Here is a 26,063-nt window from a genome sequence, read left to right on the forward strand (position 1 = left end):
GTTACGTCATTAACGAGAGAATTATATTCCTTAATTCATTTTTTGTTAATTAATTAATCAAAGTACGGAAAATTGGCGCCAAGTCACACGCCGGCATTGTCGCCAGCAAATGCGCGACACTTCGCCGCGCGGTCTTTTGTCTTCTGTGCGCGCGTGGCCTCAATGATCACTTCGTACGAAGAAACAGAGAAAATTTCATTTGTTTCACACCATCCTAGAGATAGCCCCCCCGCACCGCCAGAGAGAGAGACGCGCATTATGCATTTCACAGCGCATAAGTCCAGCAGCTGGCTCGGAATCTCTCGGCGAACGGACTGCGACGCCCCGTCGCGTTTCTTGGTTCTTGGTGAAAATTGCTCGGTCGGGGTGCGCGTACACGTAAGGGAATTTACGGTGCGACAGACAAGCTCTAAAAAAAAAAAAAAACTTAACTTTCTCGGGAGAAGACAGAGTTTTTGATATTACGCGAAATTGACGTGCATCAGAGATTTTTATGGACACATCTCTCCTTTTTGCGCCGCGGCGCAACGAAATGTTGTTGTTTTTTTTTATCACGTGCGGTGAATCTTCGCAAAAGAAACTGAATCTTAACAAGTCGAATTGAACAATTATAAATTATCCCGAGAGTCGGGAAACCGCGAAGATGAGCTTGTTGAATTTCGTTTTAATTCGAGACTAATTTATTATTCGAAAGATCGTTACACAAGGCAGCATCGTTAGGCTTCGTTTCGAATAAAAACTGTTTCGAGATAAAACTGTTTAGAAAACGGTAGATCTAATTTTGAACAACCAGGATTTTTTTTCACCGAGTATATATATCACAAGTATATATATATATATCGCACAAATTCAATGAAGCAACGGGGGGGGGGGGATGTTTGTTAAGACATATCCGGCGGCAACGGGTGACCGCGGAAACCGCGATCTCTGGTTAATGCGTCATCGGCAAAACGCGAGTAATTAAAGGTACGCACGAAAGAAAGACGTGTGCATTGCGCGCGGTCGCGCCGATCCGCGCGCTCTTACGACTAATGGGCGAAGGTATTAATTATGATTCATTCGAATTCACAGTCATCAGATTAATGTACACCGGCGTGGGTTATACCGCGCCGCTGCGTGTACGAGTTTGCACTCGCGCCGAGTCTTCTCTCCCGGGACTCTTGTTCACAAGTGCATCCTAATGTCCGACGTCGCCGCTGTGCGTCTCATTTCCATACACATAGCGTTAGCATCTCGTTTCTCTTATTAATTTCGTCCTACGGCTCCTGCGGCTCTCGCAATCTCTCCTCCACTCGTCTCCGTATCCATCCGTGCGGATTGCCCTCTCTCACGATCTTCTTTCTCTGCCTTTTCTTCTTCTTCTTCTTCTTCTTCTTCTTCTTCTCTCCCGCCGCGCCGAGAGATCCACTGTCTTCTCTCCCCAAGAGAGAGAGAGAAAGAGAGAGAGAACCGTATCCTCCCTCTCGATTCGTAACTCGGTGTTATGCGTAAATATTGTTCGGCGGGTCCAAGGATACATGGAGAGCCCTCCTCGAGGTTCTAAGCAAATATTCGAGTGCCACGGCAAATAGCGCGCTACCGGACCGCGTGAGCCGGCCTAGCAAATCCTTGTGCAAAGATATACACGGCGGGAGAAGTCCGTCAATCACACGGGCAAAGGTCAGCCGGTAGTTTTCTAGTCTCGTCGTTATATATGTGCTATTACGCGAGGCCTGCAACTTAAGCGCGCACCGCGCTGTTATCCGGTAGTGTGACGAATACAACGATAATGATTAATTTGCTCGATACCGGTTAGTAGTCGACTATGTAACGCATTGTACGTTATTATCGACTGGATGCGCTTTTCTATTATCAAGTTCTTCTCGAATAATTCAGACGCAAAATATATTGAATCGTTATTAGATGCGATTATCTTTCAGAACACGCTTGTTTGCTGTTTTGCATGTCTCGTGTTTCTTTATAACCGCGAGAAAAAAAATTAATAGATAACACTTTTAACTTACTTTTTTTTTTTTTTTATCGATATCGAGCAACTTATATCTTAGAAGCACGCCGCAATGTACGTACGAAAGCTGTGGAATATCTTTACGATTGATTGATTGACAATCTTCTCTTAGCATATTTTTATTCGGAAAAAGAAATATTTATTATTCTTCTTCTTAGAGGTTTTTTTTTTTTATGAGGATATTTAATTCGTCTCGCGTTAGTTATTTTCTTGTTCCTTATATCTGTCAAACCCTGCGGGTGCAGTAGTAATTATCTTGACATATTCGAGTTCATTCTCTCATTATTTACATGGAACTCCTCCCCACACAAACGCATTCCTCGTTGCTTCCTCCGTTGCCCGCGGGCGAGCATCTACGTTTTCTTCCTTGCGTTTTCTGTGAGCTTAATTATACTTTTTTTTTATGATTAATCCCTCCACCGTACCGCGCGCAATTCGAGTGCGACACATACGAAACAAATCGAATAGCATGTGATAATTAAGTGAAAAAAATAAATAAATAAATAAATCTCCAAATCTTCAATATTTGATATTCTTTTTTACGCGTTGATATAAATTTTATTAATCATCTTTGCAAGTTTTTATCTCGCAGCAAAATAGAATTGTTTTAATACTGAATAGAGTTTTTTTTTTTATAATCGTGATTTAATAACAAATCGATTTTAGTCGCGGTGACTTTGACAAGGCCACCACTGTGCGGCATAACTCGTGAGAGATTATCTGTTTGAGGTGATAAAATCAAGTCGTGTAATTACGGCTAAAGACTATGGGAGGTTCTACCGTCGCGCGCAAATTGTGCGATCCTTCGGAGATCTTTTCCAGAACCCTTTTAGAGAAAACGGGATTATCAGATTTTTGGATTAAAAAAGGCAAAAGGCACCTGCGTCGAAAATCTTCTAAGGCGCTTTCCAAGAGTTTCGATCTACGCATTTTCTATAACAATTTTCTCAAGTGAAAACTATTAAATAAAATGCAAAACAAATAAACAAAAAAAATTCGTCATTGTTAAAACTAGATATTTTGTCACAATTTGTTACTGCGCAACATATGATACGAACTTATTCGCGCTATTGAAATGTTCCTTTGAAAAAAGTGTCGGATCTAAAAAAAAAAAAAAAACTTATGCAATAAAAACTTATCCCAAGTGTTTGCAACAGATAAGAATCGAGATCTAATTAGATGTCGGGAATAATTTTCTTCTCGTCTTTAATAATTCTATAAACAAGCATGCTCGCAAAGCCAAAGCTTCCTAGACCTTCAAATGCAAATATTTCCACAGTTACCAACATACACGTGCGGTGAACTATGAACCGTCTTCCGATAAAAGCGGATCGCGCAAACAAGTTCGCCGTGAAGCCAACATACGTGAAGTGTGTTACGCGTGCGAAGCTTGAATGTGATTTTTTTTTTTTTTTTACGTGTATATAACAGCGAATCCGAAGCGATTCTCGCACTTTTCGCAGAAAGAAGAGAGAGTTGGGGTTTTACGCACAATCGTCGTGAGGACAACAAAACAAAAAGAAGATCCGCGACGGCGATACGCGTCGGAAAACGCGTGTGCCACCACCAACCCGACCCGTAATGGGTCTTTTATTACGTGTGCGTCGTTCGTATCGCGGTTGTACACGGTAACACGTAGCAATTACAGGTGACTGAGGTCAGTGTTAATACGACGGTCGCGTGAGAGCAGCAGCTCCAAAAATGATATGGCTCGCGAACGGCGACGGCGACGTTTTTTTTTTTTCTTGCGTAAGCGCCTTCCACATAATACGCACGACACATCCTTCCCCTTAGGCAAAAGGTCCCGGTCGTAGGAATATATTAATTTGGTTTGTACTCATTACGTTATTGAGAGTCCCGCGGACGAAGTATGTAATACACCAACCGCCGGCGGTTGCGTTGTAATGACAGTTCTACACACGCGCGCACGCGGGACGCAAGGTCGCGCATCCTGACCTGTGTGTGTGTGCGTGTGTGTATATATGTGTACGTATGTAGGCGCACACCGTATATGTGTATATATATGTACACACACACACACACACACACACACATATGTGCTTTACGAAACGCGTGTTTCACCGTGACATCGAACTGGACTTTTCGCGTTTTTTCAAAACGTGAAATTCGAACCACGCTCGAATCCGGCAGATAGTGTGACCAAATGTGATCGAGAATTATTTGCTTGAGAAAAAAGCGTCTCTCATTTTGGATCTCACTGTTAAACTTACTTTCGAACTACTATATCAAATATTTTTTTTGTTCTAATGAATTAAATAAATTGAGTTTGGTAATTCATTCATTTAGTTTAAAGACTCCCGAGCCCGAAGAATCTTCTTCTTCTTGTTATTATTAATTTTTTGTTCTCTTCTCAAGTAATTATCGGTCATTATTTACAACACTTTATTAATCTCTCGCGATATTTTGTATTATGTTTTGTTGACAAGTTTGGTATTTTTATGCAGTCTGGGTTTTTTTTTTCTTGTAATCGTTAACACGTAAGAGTTTTTTTTGTGATGTCTCCGTCGTCAGGTTAGGTTAAGTTACTTTCAATTATTAACGCGATATTTTCTTATCCGCTTTTCGCGCACCGCAAAGGAGACCTTGCGCTAATCTTCACCTATTTATGAACTTCTCGACACACGTGCGCGTACTACTCTACCGTGGTTATCATTTTATCTTTTATCTCACATTTATGTATTTTTATTCAACTATCGCGATAAATATTGCGCAATTAGTTTAATCTACCTGTAAAAGACCTTCGTCCAATATCAGACTCCAACATTCTGTATTTCCTTGGAACGTGTACTCGCTTGGCTGCGGATGTTGCTTTACGAAGGCTTGCACGTCGTTCATGTGTCTCTTCTTCACTCGAAAATAAAAATTAAAAAAAAAAACAAAAAAAAATCTCAAATCGAAACACGAAAGAAAGAGACAGACGCGCACAGATCGTCGTCGAATTGTAATCAAATATACTTCGGAAACAGCTGTTTTAGAACAAAATTTGCATCTTCCGACGAAAAAAAAAAATTGCACGTCCGCGAGTTCGCGAATCTTGACTTTACTTCAGTCAATTACTAACGTTTGTATTACGCTACGCGTGCAACACTGTGTGTATTGTTGTAAGATATTATCTTCGCCACAGAGAGAAGACGAATAATAATAATCTCAGCCCACTGGCGCGATTCTGCGATATTCAAAATATCGCCTTGGAGGAGCACGGAGGAGCGAGAATTTGTGTATTCAACGTGGGCGGTCCCGTGTGTGGAGTGACGTGAGAAGGGTTTCTCGGGTTCCTTCCGTTCGAATCGCTTCGAAAAAACCTCGCACAAATGAACGCAATGCGTTTCTTCTAGATAGTCATTATTATATTATACTAGACGAATATCCGGTCATTCTTGCGCGTTTGCGTTCGATAAAAGTTTAATATCGAAACTCTCGTACTACTACGCATCGTAGAGAATAAACAAGGTGCTCACGTAACGCGCGCGCCAAAGTCTGATCTTCGAAATCCATAAATCTCCGGTAGCTCTCTATTGTAAATCGCGCGATACGCGAACTTCTATACAAACTGCGCGACACATGGAAACTCTATGCAAATCGCGAACTCCTCGTGCTCGCTGTTTCGCCAGAAACGTACAAGGCCAGAACGTATTACTCGCGGAAGTCTAACGTCCTCATTTTCAACCAGTTTTTTTTTTCTTTTTTTTTTTCTTCTTCAATGACAATCGAGCGTCTTCGTTCAACGGGATATCTGGGCGGGAAACTCGATGGTGTGCGTATCTTCAGAGAGGCGTGGTTCCAGTGCCTACTTCTTCTCTGTGGTATAGAGAAACCGCTTCTTCTCTCTCAGTCGCAAGAACAGATCGAACTGATCGCGCACTATCGGCAAGATCGCGCGCACTCGCAAGAGGCAGCTCTCAAGAGAAATACCTTCCGGAAACCGGCGCTTTATCTCGCGGCGTCGATCTGCGAAACGGGAAAAAGGAAATTGCTGTCGCGACGTTGGAACAGACACTTTTCCGCGGGTTATTCGCGTTCACTGCGAGCCGCGTGTCGTCCGCGAATGTCGACGGCCAGGATCTCTCGCAAACATCGCGAGATCGGCGTCTACCGCGCGTTTATGGTAGGGGTCTCGCGCCAACTCCGTCATTGGTGGGGGCTTTTCGTCGACGTCTTCCTCCACGTGTGTACGCAAAGTCCTGTGCACAACGCGAATATATGCACGCGTATGTTGCATCACACATATATTTCGCTGGACGGACCTAAACCGTGCGCGCTATCTGGGTAGGTCATTGTCGCGATCGTCCACTCCCGTGACGACGGGTGATATCACGAGACGGGGACACGGCAACGCGCCCCCTCGCCCCCAACACACAACGTCGTCGGAATTCACGTCCGGGAAACGTCCGCTTTCTAGGGAGGTTAGTGCGCTTTCGAATTCACTCGGCTTTTATCCGTGCGAAGTTGTTACTTTACGAGCATTACATTGACTCGCTGATGCACAGATTTCAAGAGGGGGACCTCTGCAAAGCGCGCAACTTAACTCTCGCGACATTAAACGCGCATATAAATTATATGCTGTTGTATGACAATAAAATATATGTATTACAATATTTGAACACACACACACACGCGCGCGCGCGCGCGCGCACGTGTATTCGCGGCTGTCTTATTAAACAAAGATTTTCAGAAAGAACAATGAAGGTGAGCTAGTTTTTTGTTACGTACATGCGTTCACAGTTGATACAAAAAGACACCAATTATCACGTCACGCGATATCCTTACATATTGTACGTATCTAATGTTTATATAATAGCGGTGGCAAAGTGTTTAAAAATTGCCGCATAATTGTCCGATGTAATACCTGTGTACGCACACACCGATTGTCGCGTATTATCGTCACGGAATTAATAACGAATTGAAATCATACGCAGAAACTGAAAATTATATCGTAGATATTTTAGATGTCGCATTTTCGAACGTTGACTAAGAGAATTATCACAATCCGGTATTGTATATCGCTTGTACGACCGTCTTACACAGACATATGTTTTCCGTTTTTCTCTTATTCAAAGTGTTAACTGTATTTATCGATCGGTCGAATTTGTGAACAGCAAAACAAAATACAACGATCAAAAACTATGATACTGGAGAGTAGAGAGTAAGTCCGCTTCCCCTCCCCCCTCCCCCTCGTCGACAAGAGAGAAAAGATAACGCGCTCTAATGGCAGACTTTGTACCGCCGACAAAATATTTTTTAACGCGCGTGTGGAGAAGTTTCTGCATTTAATTAAGTAAAAACTTGTTGTATTTTGATAAACAATTCCTTCCGTTTGAACAACTAAATTTCAAATAATGAGAGGATTCTACATAGATATAATCTTACAATGCGCGACATAATAATTAATGATCGCGAAATGTACGTTGAAAATAATCGCTGTAAAATATTCGCGCGAAAACCAGATAATACTTTCACAATATCTCGCTCGTTACACTTCTGCTATCAATGTAAAGCTCGAAACACACAACAAACACGCGTGAAATTTTACATATCTTCGAAATTATACCGTGTTGATGTATACGTCTCGATATTTTCCGCTTATCGACGTTTTCGAATTTTGCGATCGACTCTTACTATCCGAAAAAAAAAAAAAAAAAATCAAATTGTCCTCGCTAGTTGAGACATCAAGGCCTTCATCCGTTCGCGCAGTTACCGGGTTTACTATCATCACGCACGCACACGTCTGGAGACATCTTCAAACACAGCAGCCATATAAAATGAATGGGACTCGCATTTCCCGCTCTCGCGATATCGTCTCCCCGTAGCTACTGTCTGATAAAATTTGATTTACAATTTATATAAAACACGCGTCTCTCTCTCGAACGAAACAAACATCACTCGGTGAGAAGCAAACCGAATGCATGCATGCTTTCTAACGCAGACAAGATCTATTCGGGGTTTAGAACCTGTATCGCCGCGCGCGCGCGCTATAAAATCCTTTAATGCTATAAAGCAATAATGAGCGAGAGGCCCCTCTCCCCCCCCGTCAGTCCTAAACATACGTGCTGAGTAATGACTCTGAGTAATTAAAGAGCTGAAAAAAAAAAAATAACATCCTGGCAAGCAAACTCTTTTCAAAACTATGAAAACAATATGAAAGTTTAAAAGCGTTAAAAAAAAAACGGATAATTATGATCACAACTGTTACCTCTCTATCGCGTAAAAATTAACTTCTATCTGAAAACACGATACGGCGTAATATAATTGCTGTCGTTGCTAAAACAAAAAAAAAAAAAGAAAGAAAAAAGCATTTCAAAGTCATTCGGCAGCAGTTATCGAAAGTTAGTATGGTTTTCAACGTTAAGAAAATTAATGTTGCTGTTGTTGCGTTTTTCCCCCAACTGGTGTTTGTCGAAAGTCGTCACGAGAACAACCGATGTTGTGCCGCGGTACGTAATAAAGCTGCGCAAGCACAAAACAAACAGGAAAGTGGTAATTACAATCAAGCCGGCGTTTTGTGAACTTCGTAAAACCGCATTATTTTGAGAAGCAACGGATAGTTAATAATAATAATAATCCGTTTGCGAATGTCGCATTCAACTTGCTCGATAATAAAACTCGTGCGAGTGCCGGTATACGGCATAATAACGCGACTTTTTGCGTTGCAAAATGTATGTGCGAGATATACATATTTAAAAAATATATAACAATATAAATTGCATACGAGCGACGCATAACGTGTAATTAATTTTGTAAACATGTAGCTCTAAGATATAGAGTACTTAAGGAATTCTGATGTTAAAGTTCCCTACTTAATTATTTATCAAACTAAAAAGCATGACTTCGCACTTTGCGGAAAAATCTTTGCGGGCATTTTCCTCGAAACGTGTTTTTTTTTTGCGCATTTGTTTTTTAGTCCCTTAGCGCAACTTTATATATATATTTTGTTATTACAATAAGCGAGGAAAATGATAAAAAAAAATGAAATAAATTTCACGCGCGCATGTAGCGAGAACGCGATCCATTTTTTTATACGTTCAATCACCTCGTTACATTCAAGTGCGTTTATGACGCGTAATTGTGGAGTCTCTATAAGAAGGAAGGGAAAACGGGAGAGGAGAAGGGAAGGCGCGAGGTGCGCCATAGCGATATGGAGGTGCATTGGCGTTTCCGCGGTCGACGGTGCAATAAAGAGTGTCCTGTTTATGGACCGTAAACGCCGCTCCGACCGCGCGGGTTTGCGCGTCGTTCTTATCTCTCTTTTGACGTTTGTTTCCTACTCCGTATATCACCGTCACCCATCGCGGTATCATCGCGCCATTCCGAACCTCTCATTAACGTAATGTCGAAAAATCGCAAATTACAATCGCCGACTACAATCGCGTATGTATGTTTCACAGCGTCTCTCAAAACAGTTGTACGTGACGTCGACGAGAAAAAACATTGAACAAAATTTCAGTTTAAGTTTACATTACCGCAACTCGAGCAATTTTCTCTCAATCCGATCTCTCGTCTCAAATGAAATTGTTTGGGAAACAATTAAAAATATGTAATTAAAACTTCGGACGAGAATGTCCAATATCAGAATATCATAAAGATCACTCGACATATCTCCGAGACTCCGTTCGAAAAGTTCTCACATCGAACGGCTCGAGATAGACTTTCGTTGATTTTATTCAAGCGACATGTGTGTGCTTAATGGAAAGTCTGTGTGTGCTCTTTGCGCACATAAGTCGTTACATTGGTCGCGATGACACTGTGCGTACGCGGTAATGAGAGGCACTGGCGCATTCTGACCTACACCAGGCCAATGAAATCAGGTACTCGTACGTACCTGGAAGGAGCGGTGGTGCGGATGATGTGGATGATGAAACTGCGGTGTGTGAATCATGTCGCCGGTCTCGGGATCCTCGCACTTGGATGACTTCGCGACCTCGGTGTTACTCGAGGCGGTGATGCCCGCGTCGTCCTCTGCTCTCGCGGAATCCTCGACTGTGTCCTCTTCCTTCTCCTTCTTCACTTCCGGCTTCGTTTCCTAATGATCAATCTTTTATATAATAACCTCTCGATGCGCGCCATGGCTTCGCCAAGGACGGGATCGCGGAACACAAAATATTCCAATAAGTTTATATTTTGTGCCCCTACAACAAAAGGTCGCAATTATAATTTTATAAAGAAAACTACCAGAGATTTAACGAAGAAGAGATTGTCGGAAATTTTTACTATATAAAAAAATCGAAGTTGTAAGATATAAACAATGAAAGAGGAAAAAATATGAGATCCTTTCATATATATATTTATATTTTACGCGAATACATTATGGATTTGAAATTTTTGAAAATTTTGAGATGATTTCTACTAATTTTTGAAGAAGAAATTTCGACTAATCGCAATATTATCGCGGCAGAGAGATAATCGTCGCGAGAATGAAAGTAAAAAATAAAAAATTTAACAAGGAACCGAGTTCGAAGATTAATCGCGAATATTAATGCGCTTTCTTTTTCTCGTGCGCAATTTTAAATCGCGCGCTTTCGAGCAGAAGAATTTTATTCTACAAACCTCTGGTTGAGCCTCATCGAGGCCAACGAGCTGAAGCGCCTCCTCGAGATTGAATTCGTCGGGCAAGCCCAAAGTATCGTTGCTAAGAAGACCCTCTACGCCGCTTTCCAAGAGACCACCACCGAGTAATTCTGAAGTAAAGTCATGCTCGAGTCCTAGAGTGTCGTTTAATCCGAGAGAATCATTCGTTAAGTCAGCCAAGGGATCGTTGTCCAAAGCCAACGAAGCTTCGTTGAGAAGCGGATCGTCCTTGTCGACGATGCTACTTTGACTTCCGTTCTGACTTCCGGAACTGAGAATGTACTCGCCTGTAAAGAAACGTACAGAGAAACGTACGTACAGCACACACTTTTTGCTTTGAATTGAAACGCTCGACGAGTCAATCGATCGATAAATGTATAAATAAACCGAAGTCGCGATCGCGCGCGCGCAGACGATCGGACCGTCTTTGAAGACGGAAAGACGCGTTTTCGACGACTAGACGAGGAGTTTTCGTGCGAAAAGAAGTCTCGTGCTCTCTCGGGACAGGTGACGTGAAACACACAAGTGAGTAAACAAGTTCGCGTGTACTCGCAAGAGATTCACGCAGGGAGAATATATCGCTCGAGAGAATATTTAATTAGTCGCCTGATTGCATAGCGCAACATTATTCGCAGGAATGTTTCTCATCCGCCCTATTGTGCAACTCCGTTTTCTGACACGTCATCGACAACTGTTAGTAACAGGTTTCCTTATAAGCATTCTTCAATCCTCGTAATTTTCATCCGGCCAAAGTAGCCGCTATAGAATTAACACTTTCGCACACCTTGACGTAGTTTTCGCTCTGCTAACAATTAACGCAATCGCGTGTGTATGTATGCGTGTTTATATACGCGCGCGTGAATTAAGTAAGGCCGTTCGTACAACTTCACCGTACTTGAATCACCGAGGCGAACGATCATTGCGCATATTAATGCCGCACTATTTATAAACTACTTACTTGTGAATAATGTTGCAGTCGATGATTTTTATGTATTGTTAAACGTGTATAATTATAACGACGTCTAGCAAGTTGTTACTTATTTTATCGTTCGGACGCTAAAACATTCTGTTCGAGAAGAATTGTTTTCACCGTTTAACTGTTATGTTATTTTTAAACACACACGTTATGCTCTAGGTGTGTTAAGTTAAAAACGCATAGCATAAATTATTTAAATACGTGTTGCAAAACCACACCACACGTGACAAAAGTGTCGTACTTTTACTTTACTTCTCTTCAGCGTCTCGCCTGCGCTATCAAAGTAATTAGTGGCATCTAGCGAGAGATTAATCATATTCACCGCTGTTTTATTATTCGTCCGGCGAGAGTTGTGAGAAAAAATAAATTTCACATTTCTCTCTGTATATCGAATAAACATATGACTCGGCAGAACTATTTTCGAAGCGCTCGAAAACCGGCAGCTAGCGACGGACAGGTAAATTTTTTCGGGTGAGCGGAGAGAGAGAGAGAGAGAGGAAAAAGCTTAACTAATTGAGGTACAAAGGGGTGCTGTTGAAGAGATACACCTGCTAGTGCGAACAACCCGCACATACGTTCCCGCCCTTCGGCCAATCGCGCGACCACGTTTCATCCCTCGCGTATGCGTGAAGCAACAACACATGAGCCGCGCACAGGACAGGGCTGCTTCACACATTTTTCACGGTTCCTATAGAACGCGCAACCAAATAACCATCATTTGCGCTTCCGCGTGTTTTCAACAGATGAGAAACATTTGTTACATCATCCGAAAACCTTTTGTCGAAAACGCGTTTATTTCTCTTTCGAGAATTGTGTGAAACAAGTTCTGAAACGTTAAAAAACCACGGACCTCTATCCGCAAATATTGTTTTCTGTGTAAAATAATTGCGCGTATTTTGTGAAAAACAATGTTATTTTAGTAAAGGATTAATGCGCGATTAGTATAAATGAGAGCTAAAGAAAAACAAAACATACACTCTGCGAACGTCTCTCATGCGTGCTGTTTGGAGGGGAGGGGAGTGTTTCGATTAACAGCAATTACCAGCCGCAAGAATGTTGGACAATTCGTAAGCAAGAAACGCGTCACACAGGTAAAAAACGGACTTTTAGAATTTCTACCTGAACTTTCGACAAAACGTCGATATTATCGAGCGGTTCGAGCGAGAGCTACTTCTACGTGTGAACATTTCCGTCGGACACAAAAGCGCGCACCCCTTCTTCTTTCCCGCGACCGAGAGAGCGATGTGTTATTAGAGATAATAATCTCATAAAATAATAATTCCTCTTCGGGGGCTGTCTGGAAGCCCGGGCAGGGGTCCGCCCGAACGACGAAACGACGGACAGGTTGGCCGTCGTTGGGAGAGGATTTTCGTCCTGCACGCGGCTCCCAGTGTTGAAGTAGCTGGGTGCCACGAAGGGAAGAGGGAGAGAAAGAGAGAAAAGGATCGCACCTTTCGGATGCCTATTACATTAACGAGTGGCGGCGGCCATTGTCTGGCCCAAATGCGAAGCCGACCGCGCGATAATGGCCGCCTATAATTTGAGGGAAGTCGGAACAGCCCCTTCTTCTCCCCCGATTCGACGTAAAGCCTATTTAAAAGCCCGACGGAATTACGAGGTGAAATTACTTCCAGCGCCGCGCGCGCGAAGTGTTACGCGTAATTGGTACACGCGTAATTTTTAACCGGTGCAGCGAAATAAGGTTTTTTTTTTTGTAAGATCTTTTATATTATCGCCCTCTTTCTCCGACCTCTCTCTCTCTCCGCTATATTTGCAGAACGTAATTTCTGTGTTGAGCCTTTTATATTTTCGCGACAAAAGTTCGCTCCCAAATGTCGAAGAGTTGTGAGATTATTTCTTGACAGACTGCGAGTCTCTCGACAAATAAACGAAGAGAAACTTTCTCTCTAATTTCGAGAAAACATTTAACTATCGACTCGGATATTAGATCACAATTTTGTCGTAATTTTCTGAATCTGTTTTGGAGAAAAAATTAATCAAAAACAAATCTACTTCGACAAATCTACGCACAGTTACTCGAATCGCTTTGTGTTGGAACGCAGTCCGAAGTTCATCGAAAGAAATACGTTGCAATTGCTAATAAACTATTGGGTGTTTTACGAAGTGAGCAACGAACCCTCGAGACTTTTCTCGGTATTCTACATCGTCTCGGAATGGATTTTTTCTCCCGAACCAAACCCTCCTCCCCCCCGGTACGCACGGGGAATTCGCTCTATCACGATGCATCTAATGGCGCAGCCCTTCGGCTTTTTCAATTCTACGGCTTCTTTGAAGCTCGCGTTCGGCTTTTTCCACGGCCACGGGAACGTCGACAGATCATTTCTCATATTTCGCGCGCACGCTTAACGACCATTTTCTTCCGCACCCCCGACTCCCTTCCCTCCCCTGGTTCTTTCTCCCTTCGTCCTGACGGTCCGCCGGGTTGGATAATAATTCTTGCATTACTCGACAGAATTTTTCGGTGCCGACGATCCTCCTCGTCGAGCTGCTGAGGAGGATCGAGAAACTTTATTCGTTCGCTTCCTATTTGACGTATCCGACGCGACACACCGGAAGAGAATCCTCGGCACTAAATGCGCCGGCACGATCGTCCCGTTCCAGTAGGATAGGGGAAGAGAGAGAGAGAGTTGTGATAAATGTGTATATATACGTATATGTGTCGCAGCGAGATCTCATTCGCACCCCTCTACAAAGGGTGACGATTCGGCGCCGGAGATCGACGGCAAATCCGGAACGGAGCCTTGACGTCTCATTTGAGACCGAAACTGCGCGCATATTGTCGTGCGTCACCTGCCGTGAAACGATAAATCGTAATTGCGATCATCAATCCTGCTACTTTATGCCGGACGAGTGTGCGTGCGTGCGTGTGTGTAATATGATCTGTTAATTGCACGAATCGCGTCATCGATGTGTTTTTTTTTTTTTTTTTATCTTCCGGAAGTGTTTCTTCAAAGAGCTTGGTATTGAACAATGTAAACACGGATTAAACTGTCGCGTGTAACAAACGCAACGACAGTTTGTTAGGAACTCAAAGTGTTTAGCGACAACTTTTACACACACGGCAAAGGTAATCCATTAATTATTACGAAACGATTTGCAATTTGTAAAAATCTATAACTTTGCAACGCAAAACACGTTAAATTTCTCTGTTGAATAAAACGTTTAAAAGCGGAAAGTCAAAAGAAGCGTGACGCAAGAAAAACGCATGAGAAGTAATCGACGGGAAGTAATAAGACGATTGTAACGAGATTGTAAACCTAAACTCTATATCGTGTATTAAGTATTGTCAATGGCACGTCGCATGTTCGTGTCAAATCGCGGCAATTAAGACAAATTGCCGTTAAAGCGACTACACGTGTTTGCGTTATGCAATTCTTCGAGTCCGCGGCGTTCTCTACATCACCGCAAACGCGCGCGCGCACACACACACATACGCGATATCGTGTGTGCAAACGTGGATTTTCTTACATGCGGTTTTACCTTTGTGCAAAGAGCTAGATCCCAATCCGGAGCTGAGGAAAATCCGGGAAGTGTATATATAATCCAAAACGTTGCGTGCGTTCTCTCACAATAATAATATAAAAAACCACAATCTTTTACGCAATACAGTACTTTTCTCAGTCACTGAACTATTCTCTTATCAACGGCAGGCTATTAACTGATACTCGTCTCTCTCCACATGACACATTGTTTCTGCGGATCCGGGGTCATCTTTCATGAGTCTGTTTTTCTTCGACGACGGTGAAACAGGATGTCTTCTGCGCGAACAACCTGTTTGTTGTCAACTGGTTAACTTCGAAGGAGTGCAGGTGCTAATCCTCAGCGCCTCGAGATATACGTTGTTCACCGGCGCTGCACGTGGACTATCGCGCGGATAATCTTAGATCATCATCATCGTCGTCGTCGTTGTCGTCGTCGCTGTTGTTGTCATCAAAGCCAAGAACTTCCGACGGGGATGTTCAACGTTATAGATAAAATGCGAAAACTCGACTTGCACGTGAACTCTAGACCGAACCGAAGCGAACTGGACCAGATACTGAACGGGGGATATTCTTTAATGTGCCGTGGCGCGGATCGACTCCTGCGTCAAACGATCCGATCTTGAGAAGAATCATAATACACCGGGTATTGCCGACGAGGTTTCAAGCGGGCACAGCATGAAGTCGACTGATAGACTATCGTGTAGCCAGGCATTGCCTAACCGACACACAGGCTGGTTGGGTATTGTACCATGCCACGGGATCTCCGTTAAAAAACGGACCAATCACGACGGGGTTGGCTGTTACTCCAATATGGCTGCCAGACAATGCGCGGCCCGGAGGCGAGGTGGGGACGAGAGAGGGAAGGTCTCTCTACCCGTAATGCCATTCTCTGGCTCCCCACTGCGACCTGGGAGCGTATACCCGGGGCTTGATCCGCACCGGCGTTGCCGTGCCTCGGAGCTTACCCAGGGGTGCATCTCGCCTTCCCATAGCCCCGAGTCATCCCCGACTTAGCAACCCACCCTCGCGCGCCGCGCGGAGATCGGCGCCAATTGCTCCAATAGCGTTTGTCGTAATATCGGTCGCGATAAGAATCGAATTTTATACGAAGATCTGTCCTTCATTTTTTTTTCGCGAGAAAAATAAACGCGTATTTCGAACACGCGTCGTATCTCTTTATGTAAACATTTTATAATCCGAAATAATCCAAATTTGTTTTACTTTTTTAACATTCGAGCGCAACGAAAAAATATTAAATTCAAAAATTACGTTTTTAAATTAAATAGATTTCAATTAGATTTTTTGTAACTTAAGAATCGATCGTAAAGTATATATATATGCAAATGCGCGTATTAAATTGTATAAAAAACAAACAAACGGAGCAAGCCGCTGCAAATTCGTATTCGGCATTGTTTTTGTGCGTTCGTACAAACATGCCTATTTAGTCCGCAGAGTGACTAGCGCTCTTCTAAGAGCCAGTCACTAGGTTAAAACCACCGGATGATAAAGCTTGTAAACCGCCGCTGTTAAGATGCTATCTAAATCCTGTCAAATGCCCCGCTCCATTGATACCCTTTATTCTTACGTCGTCACTCTTCATTTGAATCATCGCGACTCGAAATCCCGCCGCCGGCGCATGGCGTCGGAATAATTTCACACAATAATTGCCCACCACCAACCCTCCCGGTGGGTCATCCTATTGCCATCGCGGTTTAAAGAAAAAAAAACAACGATGTTTCTATGTAAACTCTTTTCTATTTCGCGAATCGATCCGAACGACGCGCGTCCCCGGACGCTATTTCAATCCAACGCGACGCGTCGATGTCACTTGGCGTCGAAGAAGAATATCGGCATCTAATGGCGAACGTGCAAGCGCCACTGATTTATTAACCAATAAGTGCAAATCACTGTATCTGCCAATGTGGAGTAGCGGGCGAACTATAGGACCGACGACAAAACTACAACGTGCAACAATAGCATCCAGGCGGCCGGATTCTTGCGGAATCCGTTCTGAAGAGCGCAGACCGAGAGAGAGAGAGAGAGAGAGAGAGAGAGACACTTTGTGCAGTCGATAAATAATAGTGGCTGCATGAACTTGTGCTTTCCGCCAATATTCAGCCAATATATTCCGCGGACTCCGTTCCGGAACACCGGCTGACACCGGCGCGGTGCCCTCTCTTCTCTGACTTTTTCTCTTCGCTCCCGTAAATACCCCGAGTGTATTATTCAACGTGGCGTGGTACATACACTCTTTCAAAAGCGCGACAACGCCGTCGGGTAAGCGCGGCGGTCTGAACCCGTTTTACACATTCAACTTTGCGATTACACCCCCCCTCCCCCCGTAACACTTTAATACAACGAAGCGAATTCTTCGTCATTCTTCGCCGTAGGAAGTTTTGAAATCGCGCACAATCACGTCTCGCGAGCATCACATCACTCCGATTGGCGATTAACACACGAGCCGACGAATAAAGTCGACAATAAGTGTGGGGCGCGTTTCGAGATTCGATACTTAATTATTTCGATTATGACTCACACACATTTTCTTCCCAAGCTAATTTTTCCTCATAATAATTATCTCCGCTCTGCAACTATCGCGAGTGAAAAATGTTTTCAAGAGAGATTTTACTATCGCAAATTTTTCGAAACAAACATCCGAGACACCTGCTTCGTCTCGAACGCGGAGAACGGGACGGCAATCGCAAAACGAAACTCGAGCGTCGAAATTCACGGTAAGATAACGCAATTAAGGGAATAATGGCGACTGAAAAACCGTTGGTCATCGCTCAGACCACGAACGCGCCGCCGCGGTATAATCGAACAACACGCTCGCAAAAACGATGTCACACTTCTCTTTTCGTGCAAACAGTTTGCAAGATCCGTGAATACGTCATGATACGGTTCGGTAATCGCGGAAGTAAACACGAGAGTCCACATCAAACACCGTACAATACAAGGTGTTGCACCGCGGAAACCTGACGATTTTTTGAAAAACGCGATAAGTTACGGGTCCTTACTTAGGGGTCAAACGCACATTTGTTATCTCACCTACGTGTCATCTCGTGATTGTAATAACAAAAGGTTTGAATTTTCAATTACAATTAAAAATATAACAAAGTAAAAATAAAACGCGAACAAGTGTTTAATTCGAATCGCGAGCTGAACCAAAAAGTGACGTTTCGATCCTGACAATGTGATTATCAACAGAGTTAACTGAAACACGCAACCAAATAGAGATCACGCCTAAATCGCGGAATTTATCCCCAATTGTGTCGCCACAAGACACAATTGAAAGAGCAAGGTAATCGGTACGCGCATCTCTCGATGAACGAGGAATTCTTGAAAACGAGGTCAGAAACCTCGCTCCAACACCTCGTACGTACAAGTCATTCTCGATCTGGCGGTGGCCGTCAATGAGCATTGTTGCCACCTCATAGTATGACGTTCTCTCTTCGTGTCTAGCTTGCACTTTTCGACGGCCACCACGCGTCCACCACCGAGAGAGAGCCAGACGGTAGTCGAGTCATGCTTAGAAGGTGCATTTTTCTCTCGTTTCGACTTCCGAAAACTTCGTCTCCCGTTACGTATCTCCTTCCGGCTCGACCTCCGTCATATCGGAAGCGTCGGATATTCAAAGCCGGAAACGAACACGCTTGCAAGTCCCAACGGCGTGCCCAACATGCGCAAACCGAGACGCCGCGCAAGTATACACGCACACACAAGCTTTTCGTGAGGAATATTTTATTGTAACGCGTGTCGTCTGTCCAATAAACCTCGCAACTTGTCGGATACTTCGCGAGACTGAACCAAACCGACGAGCGTCGCTTCGCGTTCTCTCCGCGCGCGACAGATACCGACCGTAACTTCGGATGTCCGATGGAACAACGCGCTTTGTGTGAAGAAAATCTCATTTGTGTTTTTTTAAGTTGATTCTACGCTCGACAAAGAGTCGCGAGTCTTCCGTGAGTAAAATTTTCTTTTTTATTAATAACTGATTGATACGATAACTAGAGAAAAATAGTAAAAGTTATATTCGGCAATTTGTGGATCGAGACATAATTTGCGAGATGATTTTCTGTGAATAAAAATTATTATTATCATCGACTTAAACGCACATAACGTTTGAATATATTTTATTAACTCTTCGTTAAGCCGCACACACCGCGAGTATTTTCGCCTAACTCGCGCGAGTGCTGATTTTACAACGCGGTCTGACTTCCAAAGTTCCTTGTTGCAAGTTGTAGTGATGCACAAATTCTTCCCCGGGACATAGTAACCCACATGACAAAACAGATTTTAAATCGGTCGATCTCTAAACTATATTATCACCTTCGTCACCGCGCGCGAAATAAAGAACTTTCGTTTCTCTTCCGGATAAACAGAGAGAGAGAGAGAGAGAGAGAGAAATTTATTTATCGAAATAAAAATAATCACTTTTTTGCGAGTAACTTGTTGTAACTGATTACCGCGTGCGTACATACAATTCTTTTTTTTTTTTTTTTGTTGTCAGTTTGACGTTACTGTTTTATTATTGCTTCTTATCCCGTCAGTTTTCTATTCCGATCGATACGACAGAAAATGACTGTTTTATATCACTTTTATATTGTGTTCGCGAGAAATTCTCGAGACAAGAAAAATGCCTTGATGCATTAATGACAGGTTGGAAGTAGAACGCGAAGAGAGGGCGTTCAGAAAGGGCTAATGGTACTTGAGGTGAGACGGGGCTGACCTTAACTCGCGCGCGCGCGCGCGGTCTGATACATATCTATCCTAAATAAACAAGATTCCGTCAGAACCTTACCTACTGTCCTAGCATGTGGTCTTTTGTTTATTTAATGTTTGCGGCTTTGAAAAAATTCTTTCCCGCACTCAAGTTCGTGTTTCATCCGGCTTACGTCGAGAATACTTCACCTCGTCTCGATGCGATTAATCCGACAATATAACAGAGAGAAAAATGTGTTTAAATTATGGACAAACATTGTTCAAACAAATCTGTTTAAATATTACAAAATATTCTTTTACAACATTTTCTCTCAACACAATTCGTTGCTCTTGGTGGTGAAAATTGCTATGCGATTTAACATTTGTTTTTTATCCAGACGCACAAATTTCATTTTCAGAAACTCGAAATAATATTCGTTAGAAACGACAACCTCGAGAAGCGGTGATGGGGAAGAGAGAGAGAGAGAAAAAAAAACTTATCCTCTCCGAAGAAATAGACACATTGTGTTATTATCCGGTAGCAAAAGTCGAAAGTCGAATTCGGCGGAGCTTCGACGCGAGGCACGCCGGTCGCTTATAGAACTAGCATGATTTGCAAAAATCCTCACAAAATCGTAGAGACGATCTCAACCAGAGAGAACGACTTCTACAGACTGTAGACAAGCTCTATTGTGCGACGCGGCGAGAACTTCGAAAAGCCGTTTATAAGAGAGAAAGAGAGAGAGAGAGAGAGAAGATGAAAAAAGGGAGGAGGTGAACTTAATTTTTCATCGTTACCGGCGACTGTCGTCATCGTCCGACGCATCGCACGACTCTAATACGAGTTTTATGTTAATGTTTTAATCCGCCGATAGAATTGAAACGTTTGAAACGGACGAAAGACGCGGCGAAGAGGCGAAGAGGAGCGCGAGAAGAGGAATCCCATTGTCGAACACGTCGACGCGGCTTTGAGACGAACTCTTGCACAGCGATGCCGTATTCCATTTTATTAATGTGAGATTAACGAAGGGATTAATTAAAGCGTTCGCGCGAACGGAGGAGGATTGGCTCGCCAGCCAATCCGGTCGGTTATAATTACGCACCCGGACGGTGTGCGCGATCGTTATATTCGTGTATCCCCGCTGTACACGCTTTCACGAGTACATCCACGAAACATACCCTCTCTTCATACCACGCGCATATATATATATATAATATAAATGCGTTATTATAATTAAATATTTATCAATGTCAGCCTTCGTTATAAAAGATAATTCCCCGCAACGCGCATTCCCGTTTCGTTTGGCGAGAGACATTCGTGAGATAGAATTTTGATAGCGTTGCATTTAATTTTCGCACTTGCGTTGTGCACGACGAATATTCGATTTCACAAAGCGTGGAGATAATTCCAGATTTTAATTAATTAGTTGATTTCTCGCTTGGATCGATTTGATTCAATACATTTACAACACGCACAATACGGAAGCGCGCAAACTTACGGATCGTTCGAATATAAAAAATTTGATTCTCCAACCACTCACAATTACCGCAAATTATCTTTGACAAGTGCGGATCCTCTCTCTCTCTGTGAAGATCCTTTCGTTCGACGCGAAATTATCTCATCTGACGTGTAATTTTTCATAGGTGTACTTACGTTATAAAAAAAAAAATTAAAAAAATGAAATATGGAGCACTTTACGAGCTCGTACACATAGAGCTTCGTACACTGAACTTAATTGGAGTTTCGCCAAGTGTTCTCTCGCCAAGTGCTACTCTCTCTCTCTCTCTCTCGAACTCGGATATTCGACTCGTGTATTTCGCTCATTACGCGCACGACGACGTCGATTTTGCGCGATTATATTTTCGCATTTTCGTATTGCGCCGACAACAACACGAAGCTAGACGTAAAACGTCGCGGCTATTGTTGCCGCTTATTTTCATCCCGAGGTTTCCTCCTCGGAAAGTGCCCTCCTGGATCCGTCCCGAATCCGTGGCGTGCAACGAGCCGCGATATGAGTAATGGTGCGTGCTCTCGTGTTACAGGGGTGGATGTGGCAAGTCACGGCCCGGAGTATCCCGAATAACCCCATACACATGCCAGCTGCCCTCACAGAGGCACAACCCCCATAGGGACTGACTGCTGCTGCTTGGCGTTGCCTCTGCCGCCACTAACATGGCGGAACACGCACGGCTCCAAATATTGATTCCCTCTTGGGACGTATAGCGAGGACTCGATTCACGTCTACGAAACTCACCCTATGAATGGCAAATCCCTCTCTAAACCAGGGCGTCAATTTTCTACTGTGGATTCTACTGTGGAATATCTTGTTGTGGAATTTTTATTTTCTTTACCTTTCCGCAATCGCTCATTGACTCAGGAAAATCTTTAAAATCTTTTAAATTTATGTTTCACTTTTTTGTGACGAAACTGATTACAATGGCGAGATTCAAATGTCAGAAAACATTGTTCCCACTTAAACGTCAATTATTTTTCTAGGTAAAAAAAAAAACCTAATCAATTTGTGAAGATTGATGTTTTTTTTTCGTTTTTCTCTGAAAAGAAAACGAAATCCTGCTGAGGGCGGTATTCACAAACGGATCTTGTACTTAAAAATGAACTAGCGCCATGACGACAGGTAAAATAAATCGATTGTTTTTGTTGTCAAGTAGTTCCATTAATCAAAAATACATTTCCTGAGTTTTTACTTCGATTATATTCTATTTCGTATGTATGTATGTTTTATTGTGTGTATGTTTGCGCGCATATATAAGTAAGATGATCTCACGTCTCAAGATCCGACTGTGTGAATACCGGCTCTAAACGTCTGAAAAAAAAAAAAAAAAAAAAAAAAAAATGGAATTATAGCGTCTGCTATAAATCCACTTCGACAGAAATTCGTCACGACTAATGCCATGTGCGGAGATAGTCGGATATTATTTTTTCCCCTCCCATACGGTCCTTGACGAATCGAAACGGAAATTAATGCTATCATCAGCAAAAATCGATCGCGTCTATTTGTTCGTTGTATCGAATGCATTGATTGTGTATTCTCGTTTCTTCGTTTAAAAAAGAATAATTAGTTTAAAAAAAAAAACTAAATTTATTAACTTTTGTATTTATGTATACCACGTAAATAAATAATAACACATATAACGTTTCGATTCTTACTTTCTCTCGCAAGAAGAATTATGTATTAAGATTTTCGTGCGAGAGATAACTCTGACCGGATCATTCGGACGGTATACAAAAATGTACGATGAATAAACATCCGAGGCACTATCTTTAATGAGTTCGTTCAAGAGAAAAACGGCCGAAAAAACCTCGATTTCATCCCTAGCACAAGAGAAGACTGATCTCCATTTATCTCTAAAACTTCGTGTTACAAGTCCCGCATCAATCTAATATAACAAATCGATAAAGGCCGTTCCCACATACACGCTCTTGCCGATACAATGGCTCTTCTGTGTTTATTTTTAATTAATAATTTCGGTACCGAAACACATGTAATCGAGGATAAAAACGATCGACCTGCGCGCCTCGACCGCGCATGGCGGATGCGGCCATGCTCTTTCCACGATCTTCCCCCTCGAGATTTCAGTCCACGCACGCATTCACGCAGTATGCGCCGCCCGCGCACGTGGCAGATGTTCAGTTTTATGCGCCTCACGCATGCGTCCCTGCCGGAAACCCCTCCACCAATACCGATCCCTCCTCACGTGAGCTGCTCTTGTATATCACACACACAATATACATTTTTCTTCTCGATTATAAAACACGCATTTGCAATTTCGAGATCGATTGTTATTTTCACAAGTTGACAAAAGAATTCGCGAATTCTCTCTTTTGCTCAATTCTTGTCCGAAGTAGCAGTAACTTGACGCGCGTTACTTGACGCACACGTGAACACAATTAATGTACTCGTTCGACAATGTGCGCGTAAAAAGTCACCGAAAGAATTTCGCCAAGTCAAGATGATTATTTAATTTTATAAGATGATTAAAATGTATCAAGAGTTCGATAGCGCGCGTTATATTTCGAATCTCAATCGAGGAAATAAACTCGAGAATAAAATTCTAGTAGTTGTTAATCAAAAGATGGTCTCTGTCAGTTCTTCCGTGTTGATTTTTTTTTTTAATTGTTTTTTTGTTACTTTTGAAGAATCGCGCGCGTTTTACCTAACATTACTCAACAACCGTCCGAGTGTGACGGATCAACAAATCGTTCAGTTTTTATATAGATTATATTACAGAGTTTCCGCTCGATAAGCTCTCGCGCACACAAGTTCGCTCTTCCACTCGCTTACAAGCTCCAAGATAATGTCGCAGGCATATCTAAGAGAAGGCGGAGTTGTCGGGGCTCTCGAACGCCCATTACACGACTTTGAATCCCACGAGGCGTAACGAAAATCGATATATCTCCCGACGTAGGATCGATCTCGATAGAAGGTATTCAAAGTGTCGAAGGTGCTAATAGTCAGCTATACGCGGTCACTCGCGAAACCCTTTCCGCTCTCGTGATACTGTGCGACGTGTATCGCAATAATAAATATAAAAGTATCACGAGTGCAAAGACCGGTCAACTTCTCGTACTCGCAACTCGCTACATAGTCGCGAGAGCCGATTACGAACACGCCAACCAGAATCTGCATCCTTGATAATAGTCTTTCTCTTCGGCGACGAGAATAAAAGTTTCGCCTCGCGATCGAAACGCGCGATACCGAACTATTTTCGATAATTATGCCATGATCGGTCGAGCAGAGCGAGTAAAACGAAACGTAAATCGATTTCAACGTTTCCATTGACGGTACATAGGCACCACGTTGAAATAAAACGAGAAATCTAGCATCGGGGCTCGCGCGCGCGCGCGAGCCGAGACAATGCTATGATAATTTATTCCCCGGATGCAAATTTTTTACACGAGTACGCGATATATACGTGTAATCCATCATGCTTCATCGAATTGGTACAAGCACCTTGCGCTGCGGTGGTGGAATTCCTTTCTGGTTTTTTTTTTTTTTTTTTTTTTATTTCGAACACCAACCTCGCGCGCGAGAGGTTATCGCGATCGACATGCGAGAAGTATATGTTATATATCCAATATATAATAATTTTGTTCGCGTACAAAAATATAATATAATTTACGTCAGAACTGGCTGTAGTTTGCACTCAACGGCGCGTTTCAACTTCTGTGCTTCCTCGCACAATCTTGTTTTCCTCATTTGTCTTACGATTGCGCAAATGTTCTCCGAGTGTCACGTGTTCACCGAAAATAATCAAATTATTTGTCCTAATTATAAAAAACGTTCGCGAGATAAAAAAAAAAATTATTAACAACTCTGTGAATAAGCTTCTGTTAAAACACAATCGTTTGATATTGTTGAAACAAAGTTGCTTACCGACTTATTTTTGTGATCAAGAAAAAATTTGAGAGAAAAAAAAACAGCATCGACATACGTTGGCTGATAAAAACGAATAAATTAATTACATAAATAAAACGATTACGTGCGTTACACCGGCGACGGCGGAGATTTACAGCTTTTTCGCGTAAATGTGCGAAGTTAACGATTCTCGACGTCATACAAGGTAGCGCAATGCGACTACCTTTAAATAGCTCTGCGATTAATTTCCAGTCGTCGACTCGATCGCCATTTCTTTCAGCGCACGCATTACGCTCGTGCTTTATATATATATACATATATATATATATATATATATATATATATATATATATATNGTGCGAAGTTAACGATTCTCGACGTCATACAAGGTAGCGCAATGCGACTACCTTTAAATAGCTCTGCGATTAATTTCCAGTCGTCGACTCGATCGTGCTTGTGGTAGTTCTTGTTGTTACGAGAATAAGTGTTAAAACACAATATTGCAATACATATATATGTATATATATATATATATATATATTATATCAATGTACATATACGGTGGCCGTACATCGGGCCACCATTTTCTCCCATCAAGCCCTACGGAATAAGGATGATGGAAGAATTTCTTATGTATTGGTCTAGAAAGAGTAACTCATTAATCATACACGCCATGCGCCGAATATCTCGATTGATCGACAACGAGATAACCGCGTAATGAGCTCTGCTGCTCTTCTTGGTCCATTCTCGGCTAAAAAAAAAAAGTTATTACCCGCGCACTATCGGATTAATTCGTTTCCGCGTGTCGTCGTAGGTTAAACGACGAGGAGTTACTTCAACAAAGAATTAAACGTATTGTGAGAAGAATTATTCGCTTGTGAGAATCAAGGTCGAGTTACTTGTATGAGTGCCACCTG

General features: G+C 42.6%; 1 protein-coding gene across 8 annotated transcripts in view; it reads right to left on the reverse strand.

The window, feature by feature from the left end:
• Positions 1-26,063, reverse strand: part of LOC109857031 (segmentation protein cap'n'collar) — an 89,797-nt gene that overhangs the window by 32,009 nt on the left and 31,725 nt on the right. For all 8 annotated transcript variants that reach the window (XM_020432890.1, XM_020432889.1, XM_020432888.1 and 5 more), the window contains 2 exons: positions 10,568-10,875; positions 9,843-10,043 (listed from right to left, as the gene is read on the reverse strand). In XM_020432890.1, the coding sequence (XP_020288479.1) occupies positions 9,843-10,043; positions 10,568-10,875 (509 nt within the window). The remainder of the gene's footprint in view (positions 1-9,842; positions 10,044-10,567; positions 10,876-26,063) is intronic.

The sequence above is a fragment of the Pseudomyrmex gracilis genome, unplaced genomic scaffold (assembly GCF_002006095.1).
Source record: "Pseudomyrmex gracilis isolate BER0280 unplaced genomic scaffold, ASM200609v1 scaffold_140, whole genome shotgun sequence".
Taxonomy (NCBI): domain Eukaryota; kingdom Metazoa; phylum Arthropoda; class Insecta; order Hymenoptera; family Formicidae; genus Pseudomyrmex; species Pseudomyrmex gracilis.